At 40.9% G+C, this 12,667-nt stretch overlaps 1 protein-coding gene across 1 annotated transcript; it reads right to left on the bottom strand.

Annotated features, from left to right (window-relative positions):
• Positions 1-4,208: 4,208 nt before the first annotated feature.
• On the bottom strand, positions 4,209-12,412 carry CUNH9orf57 (chromosome unknown C9orf57 homolog). The gene is made up of 3 exons (XM_088018800.1): positions 12,361-12,412; positions 7,720-7,842; positions 4,209-4,333 (listed from the first exon to the last, which is right to left on the bottom strand). The coding sequence occupies exons 1-3, from the start codon at positions 12,410-12,412 to the stop codon at positions 4,209-4,211; spliced, it is 300 nt and encodes a 99-aa protein (XP_087874926.1).
• Between the last annotated feature and the right edge of the window lie 255 nt (positions 12,413-12,667).

Below are 12,667 nucleotides of genomic sequence, written 5' to 3' on the forward strand. Positions count from 1 at the left end.
GGTCAGTGCCTGGGAGAGAGAATGTATACTCTGCTGGACAATCAGTCAGTGCTGCAATAGCCCTAGATCTCCCCAAGGATGTGTGTGTCTCCCATGTCTCCAGTGGTGTATTTATCAACCTGCTGTTTTAGCCAGAAAAGTATTAGCACACAAAGTCCTTTACTGCAGAAAATTAAAACCAGAAAAGGTGTTTTCTTTCTGCCCATTTACATAGCTTGCAACATTCAGGACTCCAGGCTTCTCCATCATTATCTAAATTTTTCTTTCTGTCCAAAGTCTTTAGTCAGACTCAGTCGTCAACCATCCTGTTCCTTCGATTTCTTTGCTCTTGTGCTTCTTTCATAGACCCCCTAGTCTCATGTCTTAGAGACATGAAGCTTGCCAAGGAGTCAGTTACACCATCACGCCAACTCGGCTTCTTGCCTCCCCCAGCGGTTCTCCCAGAGACTGGCATTTGTGATGGAGCGAAGATCCATGGTACGTCACACCACAGGTTCCCCATCTGCCTCTCATGGGGGAGATAGCAATGGTGGCCATCTCATTTACCATATGTTCTCTCTGGAGCTTCCAAAAACCTTGTAACTGAGTATCAGCACGAAAAACGTCCCATCCCTCCTCTGCTAATGGAATCATTTGTCTCTTCCCTTTGGCTATGTCCAAAAAACATATCGTCCATATGCCCCCAGTTTATTGACTCCAAAGACTTTTCTTTTAAATGAATTAAGGGGCATTAACCACTGAAGCTTCTATTATAGTTGTGGGGGTGGGGGGAAATGTTATTAACAAGGAAACTAACCTGGTATTCAGAGGATCAAGGGAGGTCCTCAGATCCACTGGCCCTTTGGTGTGATCTTATAAACTGGTAAGAGGGGTAGGCAAGAATAAACTTGTTAGCTGAAGAAATCTTGAATGGATAGGTGCTTGGGTGGGCGGTGCAGACTGAAAAGATGTGATTGCATGTCTATAGGCCATCTGTGTGTTTCAAGGGAAATCATGACTGAGAAATTGTTAGAATGAAAGGAAGATAATAGGACACAAATGTCTCTCTTGAAATCAGATTCATGTGAACCAAGTGTTGGGTGTGTTGACCTTGAAGGGAGGGGAAACGCCCACCATACCTTACATGATCAAGTGTATTTGTTTCCGATGACTGCTCTAACAAATCATGTTAAAAGAAAGCAACTGTGGGGCGCCTGGGTGACTCAGTCAGTTAAGCGTCTGCCTTCAGCTCAGGTCATGACCCTGGGATCCTGGGATCGAGCCCTGTGTGGAGCCCTAAGTGTAGTGCCCGCCCCCCATCCAGCTCCCTGCTCCCTCTCCCTCTCCCCCTCATCCCCCCGCTGGTGCTTGCTCTCTGTCTCTCTCAAATAAATAAATAAAATCTTTAAAAAAAAGCAAATGTTTTGTAACTATGTGTAGTAATGGATGTTAACTAAACTTATGGTGGTGACCATTTTGTAATGCATACAAATATCAAATAATTACGTTCCACACCTGAAACTAATATGTGATATGTCAGTTATATCTAATTTTTCTTAAAGCCAATTTATCTTACAATTATGGGTGTTAGAGGTCTAAAATGTGTCTGCAGGCCTTCATTCCTTCTGGAAACTCTAGGGGAGAATCTGTTTTCTTGCCTTTTTCAGTTTCTAGAGGTTGTCCACTTTCCTTGGCTTGTGACCCCTTTTCTCTATCTTCAAAGCCAGCATTTGGCATCTTCAAATCCCTCTCTGATCTTCCTGCTTCCCTCTCTTAAAAAGACCCTCATGATTACATTGGCCCACCTAGATAAATCCGGGAAAAGCTCCTAACCTCAAAATCTTTAAGCACATCTGCAATATTCCTTCTGCCACATAAAGTCACATATTCACAGCTTCCAGGGAGTAGAATGTGGACATCTTTGGGGAGAGGCATTATTCAGCATACCACATCAAGGATGTGAAAATTGTTTTTGTTCTGTGACTTTGGGGTCCAGTTGGCATGCAGGTAGTAAACTGCTTCAGTGATGGTCACTGCTTGTCATGACTTGGATTTCTCCTTTAATTTTCCTGGATTACATAGAGCTAGGAAAGCATTGATCATAGAACCAGGGTCTATCTTCTAGATATGCAACACCAATTCCTATTTTTATTTTTTAAAAAGATTTTATTAATTTATTTGAGAGAGAGAGAGAGAGAGAGTGCACATGGGGGGGGCGTCAGAGGGAGAAGCAGACTCCCCGCTGAGCAGGAAGCTGATGTGGCACTCGCCTGAACTGAAGGCAGTTGCTTAACCAACTGAGCCACCCAGGTGCCCTGACACCAATTCTTATTTTTAATCTAACAACAGCAAAGAGGTGTTCAATGTCAAGCCAGAAAATATTAGGACTTGAAGGGATCTGAGAGATTATGTGACCAATCCTCTTCATTTTATATGTGAGGAAAATGATGTGTGGAGACACCAAGTTGACTTGCCAAGGTCAAGAGCAGCACCCACTTCCTTATTCTCTAGTCATTATATCACTGGGATTTCAAATTAAGTTTGGGAAGCCTATAGACTTGTCACTGATTGTCTGATCTTGTCATGTTTCCCGTGATATTGGGTAAATAATATATGTTTAAAAAACAAGAGAATTCAAAGTATCTCCCTGAAATTCATTGATCTGTTTAACAATGTGACAATGTATAAAGTGACAGAATAGTGGCAAATGGATTTAAATCTTAGGATGAAGAAACTTTCTCCTTAGTAAGTTCATAAATATGGTCTAAGAAATATAGCTGAGGGGCGCCTGGGTGGCTCAGTTGGTTAAGCAACTGCCTTCGGCTCAGGTCATGGTCCTAGAGTCTCAGCCACATCGGGCTCCCTGCTCAGCCGGGAGTCTGCTTCTTCCTCTGACCCTCCCACCTCTCATGTGCTCTCTCTCTCTCTCAAATAAATAAATAAAATCTTAAAAAAAAAAAAGAAATATAGCTGAAATGAGTGTGCAGGGAAATGTTTTGTTTCCTTGGGCTTTTTTTTTTTTAAGTGCTTATTTTTCTTCAAAGTTTATAGAAAAAAACCATTTATTGAGGACCCATTGTATGTGAGATGTTGTTTTAGGTTCTGAGAAATAGACAATAAAGGAAGATTTTGTTGAGATTTACTGTTTACCGTTTGGATTTCTCAAACTCCTGAAAACAGAGAAAAACAACTTTAAAATTTGAAACACAATAATCTGGCAGTTGCATAAGAAGGACACTGAATGAGAATAATTGAACATGCAGGTCAAAGTATACTCAGAACCCTTTAAAATTCCTTGTGGATGCGAACCTGTTCCCTTGCTTAAAGTGAATTGTTTCTTTTTTTTTTTTTAAAGATTTTTATTTATTTATTTGAGAGAGAGAATGAGAGATAGAGAGCACGAGAGGGAAGAGGGTCAGAGGGAGAAGCAGACTCCCCGCCGAGCAGGGAGCCCGACATGGGACTTGATCCCGGGACTCCAGGATCATGACCTGAGCCGAAGGCAGTCGCTTAACCAACTGAGCCACCCAGGCGCCCCTAAAGTGAATTGTTTCATCTGCCAAAGTTAGGTGAGCCAAAGCACTTAGGTGTGATTAAGGTATGGAAATCCAGAATTTGGACAAATCATAATGCAGATGGGAGACAGAAATGCCAACCCTTGCACTTGCCTGAGCTCTTTGCCTTTTGGGTTCATAGTTCTCACAGGCCTGGTTTGCTTATTTGTGGCTTAGTTTTCCTATGGTATTTGTTAAATCACTTTCTCCTATGCTATAAATTACCCCCCAAAGAGCAAGGCAGTTTGCTTTGGAAACCAAATGAACACTTTCATGTCTCCTAGCATCTTATGATACAATTCATTTGTAACCATATTTTGGAATGTGGAAATCTTTAAGAAAACTAATAAACTAGAGACAATGTGCATAACTTGACTCAGGGAATTACATTTTTACTTCTTGATAGCTTTGAAATCACCAGAAGGGGAATTAAGCAGAAAGAGGAGAGAGGAGACATGGTGTTGAAAAGGATGTTTCTGGGAGGAGTTTACGGTGGTGGGGAAGAAATGAGGCTCCTTGAAAACCAGAGTTGGTTTCAGACCACAACTCGTATGACCTGCAAAGATCTGAGGTGTTCGCAGAGGGCCCCTTAGTGGTAGCCCGTTGTCTTGTGATGACCAGGTCAGACTTGGAGATTGGCTGTCCCATCAACCAACTTGGAAATTGGCCACTGGCTCAGAAATTGCACAGGGTGTGATGGCAGCAGTAAATAAAATGCATTCCAGAAGACATTGTCTTTTTCTTGAAGCAGTCATCATGGGTCTCTGTGCAGCCCAAAATGGAATACCACTGAATTCCACCTGAAGGAAACAAAAGGGGTAGGGGTTAGGGTGCCTGGCTGGCTCAGTCAATAGAGCATGTGACTCTCTCTCGGGGTCGTGAGTTCAAGCCCCACACCGGGCGTAGACCTTAGTCAAAAAAAAAAAAAAAAAAAAAAGAAGAAGTAGGGTGCGAGGTCCAGCCTACCTGGCTTCAGATGCTTCAAGTAACTAACAGGTTAAAAAAAAAAGGCAAAGCAAAAAATTCTAGGTTTATCAGGATACATTTTGCCTTTAAGAACTCCCACCTAAGTGTATTCTAGAAGGGTACGCTGCAATACAAAGGTTTTGAAATTTTAAAACAAAATAGCTTTCAAACTCAGATGATAAAAGCCATGCAGTTGCCACTGATTGTGTGAGACTTTCTGAAGCGTTAGCTGTTGGGAAGTTCTCATTCCCCAGCTTAACCCAGGTCATGAGTTACTCAGAGGGCTGAAGCCACAGAAGGGATCATTTAGATGTGTAAGTGCTTCTCAGAAATGGACAAGGGTCCTTGCCCTCAGTTAATTTTCCCCCTGATTACAGAAGGAATGCATGCTCACTGCAGAAAATATGAAAAATACACACACGTGCAAAATAAGTGACAGTACTGCCCTCTAACCCTAGCATACCCAGCTTCACTGATCTGGATTCCCCAAAGGCACCAAAACATATGATGGTCGGAAACTTGGGAGAACAGTAGTCCCTCAACTGGGGGGCAGTTTTGCCTCCCACCCCCAGGATGTTAGATAACAGCCAGAAACATTTTTGTTGTTACAACTTGGAAGATATTACAGGTGTGTAGTGGGTAGAGGCCAGCGATGTGCTAAACATCCTATAATACATAAAGCAGCCCTGCATAAGAAAAAATTAGCCTGCTAAAGTGTCAGTAGCATCAAAGATGAGAAACCCTATTCATAAAGCCATCAAAAGTGTTAAGTTCCATTTCTATTTGTTTCACAGCAAAATTTCCAAGTTAGGAAATGGCTCTGCCCACAGCGCTGCAGTCAAACCACTTCCTTAATGCACCAAGAACTATGGTCAGTATTCTGACACATCAGCTCCCAGACTCTTCCTCCTGTGCAGAGTCCCTTAGTACTTAGTCCCTTGATAACAATCTGACCGTGTTTAGGAAGAGAAGAGCAATCACTCTGAGCCAGCATCTCATGGCTCCAGGGGGCCTTGACCCCTTTCCCTGTCCACAAGAAAGGGGCCTTGACTGGCAGAGGTGTGAGCCCGAGGGAATGTGGGGCTTAGAGAGAGGACTCAGGCTAGACAGGCTGAACAAGCTCAAATAACCCTCGTAATATCAAAACCCATCCCATAGGACCCTCAACTTCTCTTCTTCTCTCCCAACTAACTTTGATCTGCTCTAACTTTTGTTCTCTCCTTCCAATTCCATAGAGGAATGTGGAGTTTTGCTTAATGGAGGTTTTTATTCATAATTGGTATGCCAATTGGTACTGTTTGGCAACTGACTTTTCTTCTGCTCAACAATATTTTAGAGATTTTTTCCGCATGTTAACAAAGGGATCTAGTTGCATAGCATTCCATGGCCTGAATATACGTCATAGTTTAAATGATGTTGACTCCTGTTGACAATCATTTAGGTCATTTCCATGACTTTATTATTAAATATAATACTCCAGGGATAACTTTGAGAACATGCCTTTTTGTGTCACGTGTAAAATATTTCTCTGCAGTAGACACCGAGAAATCGAATTGCTTTATAGAAGTCTGCGTTCATTTAAAAGCTTAATGGATTTTTTAAAAAGATTTTATTTATTTATTTTGAGAGAGAGAATGAGAGAGAGAGAGAGAGAGAGCACAAGAGGGGGGAGGGTCAGAGGGAGAAACAGACTCCCCGCCGAGCAGGGAGCCCGATGCGGGACTCGATCCTGGGACTCCAGGATCATGACCTGAGCCGAAGGCAGTCACCCCACCAACTGAGCCACCCAGGTGGAAATTCCCAAATTGTCCAAAAAATTGCTGAACTAGCGGCACCCGGGTGGTTTAGGCGGTTGAGTGTCTGACTCTTGGTTTCAATTCAGGTCATGATCTCAGGGTCATAAGATGGAGCCCCGGTTTAGGCTCTGTGCTCAGCAGAGCATCTGCTTGAGGATTCTCTTTCTCCCTCTTCTTCTGTCCTTTTCCTTGCTGGTGTGTGCATGCTCTCTCACAAATAAATAAATAAATCTTTAAAAGAAATGCTAAACTAATCTAAATTGTCACTGGAAATGTATGAGAGTTCTCATTTCCTCATACTGTCACTAACCCATGATATAATAAAGCTTTTATAATTTTTATCATCTGATGGGTCAAAAAAATATATTATTTTTGTAATTTTGCATTTCTTTGGTATTTACTGATGGGTTGAGCAGCTTTTTATATTTTTATATGTTTAGGTTATGTTTATATTTCTTCTTCTGAAAACTGTCCCTACATTTCCTTTAACAAACCTTTTTCTCCACCCCCCCCCCCCGATTGTTGGGTCTTTTTAAAAATTGTTTTTGGAAGTTCTTTTCTCTGGATAGGTATTATATATTTTCTTCTGTTATTTATATTTCAACTATTTTCATCCAGTTTATTCTTTATCTTTTAAATTTTGGGGTTGTCATTCATTTTATAAATTTTAAAATATCGAAGTATTCAAATTTATCTGTCATGTCCTTTACAGCCTCTGTCTTTTGGATGTTCAAGAGGCCTCCTCTCTTTCAAACTTCAGATATCTTCTTCAGCATTTTCTTTTAAGGTTTTCATCATTCAGATATTTGCATTTACTCTTTAACCCATGCAGACAAGGCTGGCTTCCTGGGCGTGGTGTTCGTGAGGCAGTATATACATTCACTAGGAGCCTATGCTCTGGAATCAAAGCACGTGAATTTGAATACTGGCTTCAACACTTAAGCTGCTCTGTAACATCATGCACATTTCTTAATCTCCCTATGCCTCAGATTTCTCATCTTTAAAATGGGGATAGTGACAAGATCCTTGGGGCGCCTGGGTGGCTCAATCAGTGGGTCATCTGACTCCTGGTTTTGGTTCAGGTCATGATCTCAGGGTTGTGAAATCAAGCCCCACGTTGGGCTCTGCGCTCGGTAGCGTGGAGTCTGCTTCTCCCTCTGCCTTTGCTCCTCCCCACTCATGCCCTCTCTTTCTCTCAAATAAATAAATAAATAAATAAATAAATAAATAAATAAAATCTTAAAAAAATGGTGATAGTGACAAGATCCAGCTCATATCATTATTTTGTTGGCATAATGTAACCCAGGTAAAGCCCTTAGTATGACATTTGTTATGTAGTAAATGTTCAGTGAATGTTTGCTTTTATGTAAGGATTTTTCCCATACTGATTTTCAATAATTTTTTTTGTAAGTGTCAAGACTTACCTCTTAGGTGAGTCTCTTTCATACAATGCTGACCAGGTTTTGTTCTGCAGGTTCCAAAATCCAAAAGACATCCATGGAAGGGCATTGAGAGGTTGCATAATCTACAAATCATACCTCTAACATCTCCAAAGTATAGGAGAAAAAAAAAAATAAGGGGAAAATAGAAGTGAGACCGGCAAGAGAGAAAGAGAGAGAGAGGAAAAAAATAGTGATAATAGTGATTTTCAACTTAAAAAGGTAAGCAATATTTAAAAAATTAATTCTAAAAACTCATATAAATGAAAATTATTTTTATTTTGAAAATGGGGGCAATGTCAAAGCATATGCTACATTCATGAACTGGAAGCTCCCAGAACAGATACTAATTAGATATCAAGCCAGGTGGTCTAAACAATTTAGCTGGTAAAAACTTACTGAGTTCCTCAGTGCCTAATTAAATCAAACCAGTTATTCAGGCAGAAAATTTAATTTCAGCCATTCACTATTAGGCCATCGCTTCAATGTCTAAGACAGTACATTATATATAGTAGGTTCTCGGGGCGCCTGGGTGGCTCAGTCATTAAGCGTCTGCCTTCAGCTCAGGTTATGATCCCAGGGTCCTGGGATCGAGCCCCGCATCGGGCTCCCTGCTCAGTGAGAAGCCTGCTTCTCCCTCTCCCACTCCCCCTGCTTGTGTTCCCTCTCTCGCTGTGTCTCTGCCAAATAAATAAAATCTTTAAAAAATATATATATATAGTAGGTTCTCTGTGACTATTTATTGCCTGATTAATGTTTACATATTGGTTATCTTCAGCACTTAAATTTAATGGCTTAAAATGTTATTCATTTTGGTTATATAGAAATAGCCCGAGATTCTTGAACTTAAACAACGTAGGTAAGATTGGAAGCCATTATCTAGAAGATTGGTTTCCAAATTTGACTGTGCATCCCATTTATATAAATAGTTAAAATAAAATAAACACAGATTCCAAGAGGCTCTACAGACCTGAGTTAGAATCTGTAGGAGGTGGGGCTCGGAAATGTGTATTTCAGATATGCAGAAACAGCTGAGGGCATATGATCTGGACCAGTGTTTGAGAACCACTAGTTCCCCTGAATTCAGAAATCTCCTTTATACCAACTTCTGCAGGGAGCCTTGGCTAGTGACTCATCCCCATTAAAAACACTTCAGATCGTTCAAAGATTCTTCTGAAACTTAGACCAAATCTGTCTCATTGTTCGTAGTTCCCATCTTTTAACATAGGAAGACCATTGCTGTGTCACTCCTATTGACAACCCAAAAGAAGAGTGTATTAGACATTTTGCATATTGTATTTTCCATCTCCGTCTGCCATATTCAGTGTTAGAAAATATCACTTTTAAGAGAAAATAGTCTGGCTGATGAGGCTAATTAACCTCTGTTGACTATTCTCTACAAGTCCAACCTCCTCTCAAGATACTTTGGAAATTTCCTGTTGGTTCTCTCTCTGAGCATGCCAGACTTTCAATCCATAATCAACAATCCATCAACAAATATTTGTTTTTAAGAACTAAGCTTATGCCAAGGACTCTGCTCGGCAATTGACATGCATTAGCTCAATCATTTCTCACAGGAAACTTCCAGGAAGGTATTATCATTGCTCACATTTCACATAAAAGAAAACTAAGCCTCAAGAGTTTAAGTAGCTTGTGCAAGTCACAGAGACAGGAGTTTAAAAAGGTCTATTGCAATCTAAGGCCCTTGTTCTAAGCAAGCACACTGTGTCCGTAGAGCTGCCTACCATTTTTGTATCCCAAACCTCCTAATCTTGCCCTTTTCTTTCTGGATGTTTCGATTCTTACTAGATTCTGGGTCCATTGTCCACCGAGAATACTGGGGCTGCTTAGTTCTTTAAGACGTGCCCGAGATAGTCTTCCTCCTGCAGTTAATGGCTTCTCAGTCTCACCACTTGCCCTTAGAGATCCATTGCATGGCTTGGACCTTTGGTGCCAGTGGTCCCTCCAAGGTGGAGCGCTCAGAGGAGGCTAGCTCTTTCTCTGCCTTGCCTGAGGCCCATGGACAGTTTTCCTGGGGGAGCTCTGCTCTAGCTTCTTTCCCTCCCTCTCAGAGGGTCCTTCTGCCTCCTGATCCCACACCTAGTATCCATAACCTTCTTCCTAAAACCTTGGCTCTGGCATTCTTTATGGCTGAAGATGATACCTTAATTTTTAGGCTTTTTGTTGTCTCTATCTGTTCATTTGCCTAAGTGTTTATAAATATTTCTCAGATCCCATTTCCTCTCTTCCAGTGTCTTTTTATCTGAAAATTTATTGTTGGTTTTATTAACATTAATATAACATGATATATTCCAATTTGACAACTAAATTTAAAGCTTCGGGTGTTAAGTAAAATGAATAGTTTCTTTACATGATTAATTCTGAACTATACTATTCTATAACTTATTTATTAACAGGAAACATCCAAGAGATTTTTTTAAATATAATTATTTAAAGGTATATTGTAGATCATATCTAGTTATTTAAATACATATTATAAAATCATGATGATGGTGAGCTTTTAGTTTTTATTTCATTTTATTTTTTAAACGATTTTATTTATTTATTTTAGAGAGGGAGACAGAGAGAGAGAGAAAATGAAGCAGACTCCATAGTGAGCATGGATCATGGCACTGGGCTCAATCCCAGGACCCTGGGATCATGACCTGAGCGGAAACCAAGAGTCAGATGCTCAACTGACTAAGCCACCCAGGCGCCCCAGATGGTGAGCTTTTTTTAAATCACCACTCCTTACTTCAAGGTTTCTCTTTATGCTGAATTTTCTTCTTTTACTCTCGCATCTTCCCTGTGTATCCAGCAAAATTAATGCAGTCCCCTTCCTGACTCATTTTTTCATGATACTCAAGACACTGAAGATGTTCTTGTGTGATTTTCCACCTATTCATATGCTCCTCTCCACAGGTTTTCCAAGAGGCTGGTAGAAAGATGTACAATGCAGCCGAGACCTAAGCTTTGCAGTGTGAGTGTCCCACTCCCCTCCCTGTTGTGTGCTGTACTTAGTGATGAGGGTGGTGTGGGAGCCAAAGGCCACAAACTGGCGGTCCAGGGGCCAGACTGGTTTGTTTAACGTGCACAGAGCTTTCAAAAATCAGTTGTGAATATTAAAAAATGGGGAGAGTTTTCCTACAAACCTGATTTCTGGTTTCTCTTGAAGAATCAGAAGGTTTGGTAATTGCTGGGCTCTCCTTTCTCTATGACAGCAAACGTGTGTAGCTGGGTACTGGCTGTCCCCTCTTGTTTCATTGTTTGCTAGCTTCCCCCAGTGATATGAGCTGACCAGATGCTTGAGGCATTTCAGTTAGTGACCCCAGTCTTTGCTGCTCGTAGTCTCCAAGTCTCAATATTAGAATTTTATTTATCTCTGGGAGGCATTCTAGATTCTTCCTAATGAAATGCGGTGTCCAGACCAACACATCTTCCATCACTTGGAAGCTTGTTGGACACGCAAACTCGGGCCCCACACCAACCTGTTGAATCAGATTCTGCATTTTAGCAAGATCCCCAGGTGACTCATTTGTTCATTAAATATTGTGACTCTAAGAGAATCCTGGGTTCAGCATAGAGTAACTGTCTTCATTATCATATTACCACTTCACTGAGAGGGAGAGTTCCTATAATGGTGCTTGAACATGCCTGTTTGGAGGTATTACCTTCATGCATATCTACCTAGTATGAAGGGCCTTAGGAATCCTATAAAAGGAATTGAAAGTGCCCTATTATCTCCTTTATCGGTTCTTTTATAAATGAAGGAATGCTGGAGATGGTGGAGAAGAGCACATTTAACAGGAAAAGTGCTAGAAGGCCTGTGTCTATGCTTATTTGGTTTAATTAATTTGTTTTCTTTGCCATTATTTTTTTAAGATTTTATTTGAGAGAGAGAGAGTGAGAGTTTGGGAGAAGCAGAGGGAGGGGGACAAGCGGACTCTGTGCTGCTGAGCAGGGAGCCCAACATGGGGCTCAGTCTCACAGGCCTGAGATCATGACTTGAGCCCAAATCAAGAATGGATGCTTAACCACCTGAGCCACCCAGGTGCCCCTCTTTGCCTATTTATAAGAGCTTCCAGACTCGGTTAGCTCCAGCTTAGTGATAACAATAGCAACAAGTGGGCTATCTAGAAGCTCAGTTTTCTCATCTACAAAATGGGAAATAACAGGATGTAACTCATAGGGTTGTCATGAGGGTTCAATGAATTAATGCAAATGTAATGTTTAGAACAGTTCCTGTCATATAGTATATGCTCAATAAGTGTTAGCTTGCACTACTTGTTTAAAAGTGCTTCCTTAGGCCTTGCTATATACACCTTAATTACCTTATTTAAGGTCCTCCTCCACTGATATTGTAATTCTGCAATCTTTTAGATAATTTTCCCTCTTTTTGATTTATGTTTTCTTTCTTAAAGATTTATTTTTTATTTGACAGAGAGAGCACAAGCAGGGGGAGTGGCAGGCAGAGCAGGTAGAGGGAGAAGCAGACTCCCCACCGAGCAGGGAGCCCGACGTGGGACTCAATCCCAGGACCCTGGGATCATGACCTGAGCCAAAGGCAGTTGCTTAACCAACTGAGACACCCAGGCGCCCCTGATTTATGTTTTCTTAATGACTTACCACTCAAGAGGCAGAGTAACATAAAAACACCGCTGAAGACAGTCCTTCTCATTCTTCTATTTCTAGCCAAAAAAAGAAAATGGAAGGAAAGAAACATCCCGCCATTAAATCTTTCTTGGGGAGGAAGTAATGAAGTTACACATTTATGTTAGCTATTACAAAGAGGAAAATAACTGGCTAAGTTTCTTTTACTTCATTAAGAAAGTATAAATAAATTTAGTTTGTGAAAGAGGGAAAAAAAAGTACCTGTCTTTATTAAAAATTCACCATAAAACTTCTCCTAGCTCTAGAGTATTTTAAGTTTAGC

Source organism: Eumetopias jubatus, unplaced genomic scaffold (genome assembly GCF_037043125.1).
Source record: "Eumetopias jubatus isolate StellerSeaLion01/CBP00866 unplaced genomic scaffold, mEumJub1_p1.0 scaffold_15, whole genome shotgun sequence".
Taxonomy (NCBI): Eukaryota; Metazoa; Chordata; class Mammalia; order Carnivora; family Otariidae; genus Eumetopias; species Eumetopias jubatus.

Excerpts from the sequence above, each read along its gene's own strand:
- CUNH9orf57 (XM_088018800.1), bottom strand. The coding sequence starts at position 12,412 with ATGAGAAGGACTGTCTTCAGCGGTGTTTTTATGTTACTCTGCCTCTTG. Across the intron at positions 7,843-12,360 it reads GTTACTCTGCCTCTTGAGTG|ATGTTAGAGGTATGATTTGT; the intron begins GTAAGTCATTAA and ends TATACTTTGGAG. Across the intron at positions 4,334-7,719 it reads GAAAGAGACTCACCTAAGAG|GTGGAATTCAGTGGTATTCC; the intron begins GTAAGTCTTGAC and ends TGTTTCCTTCAG.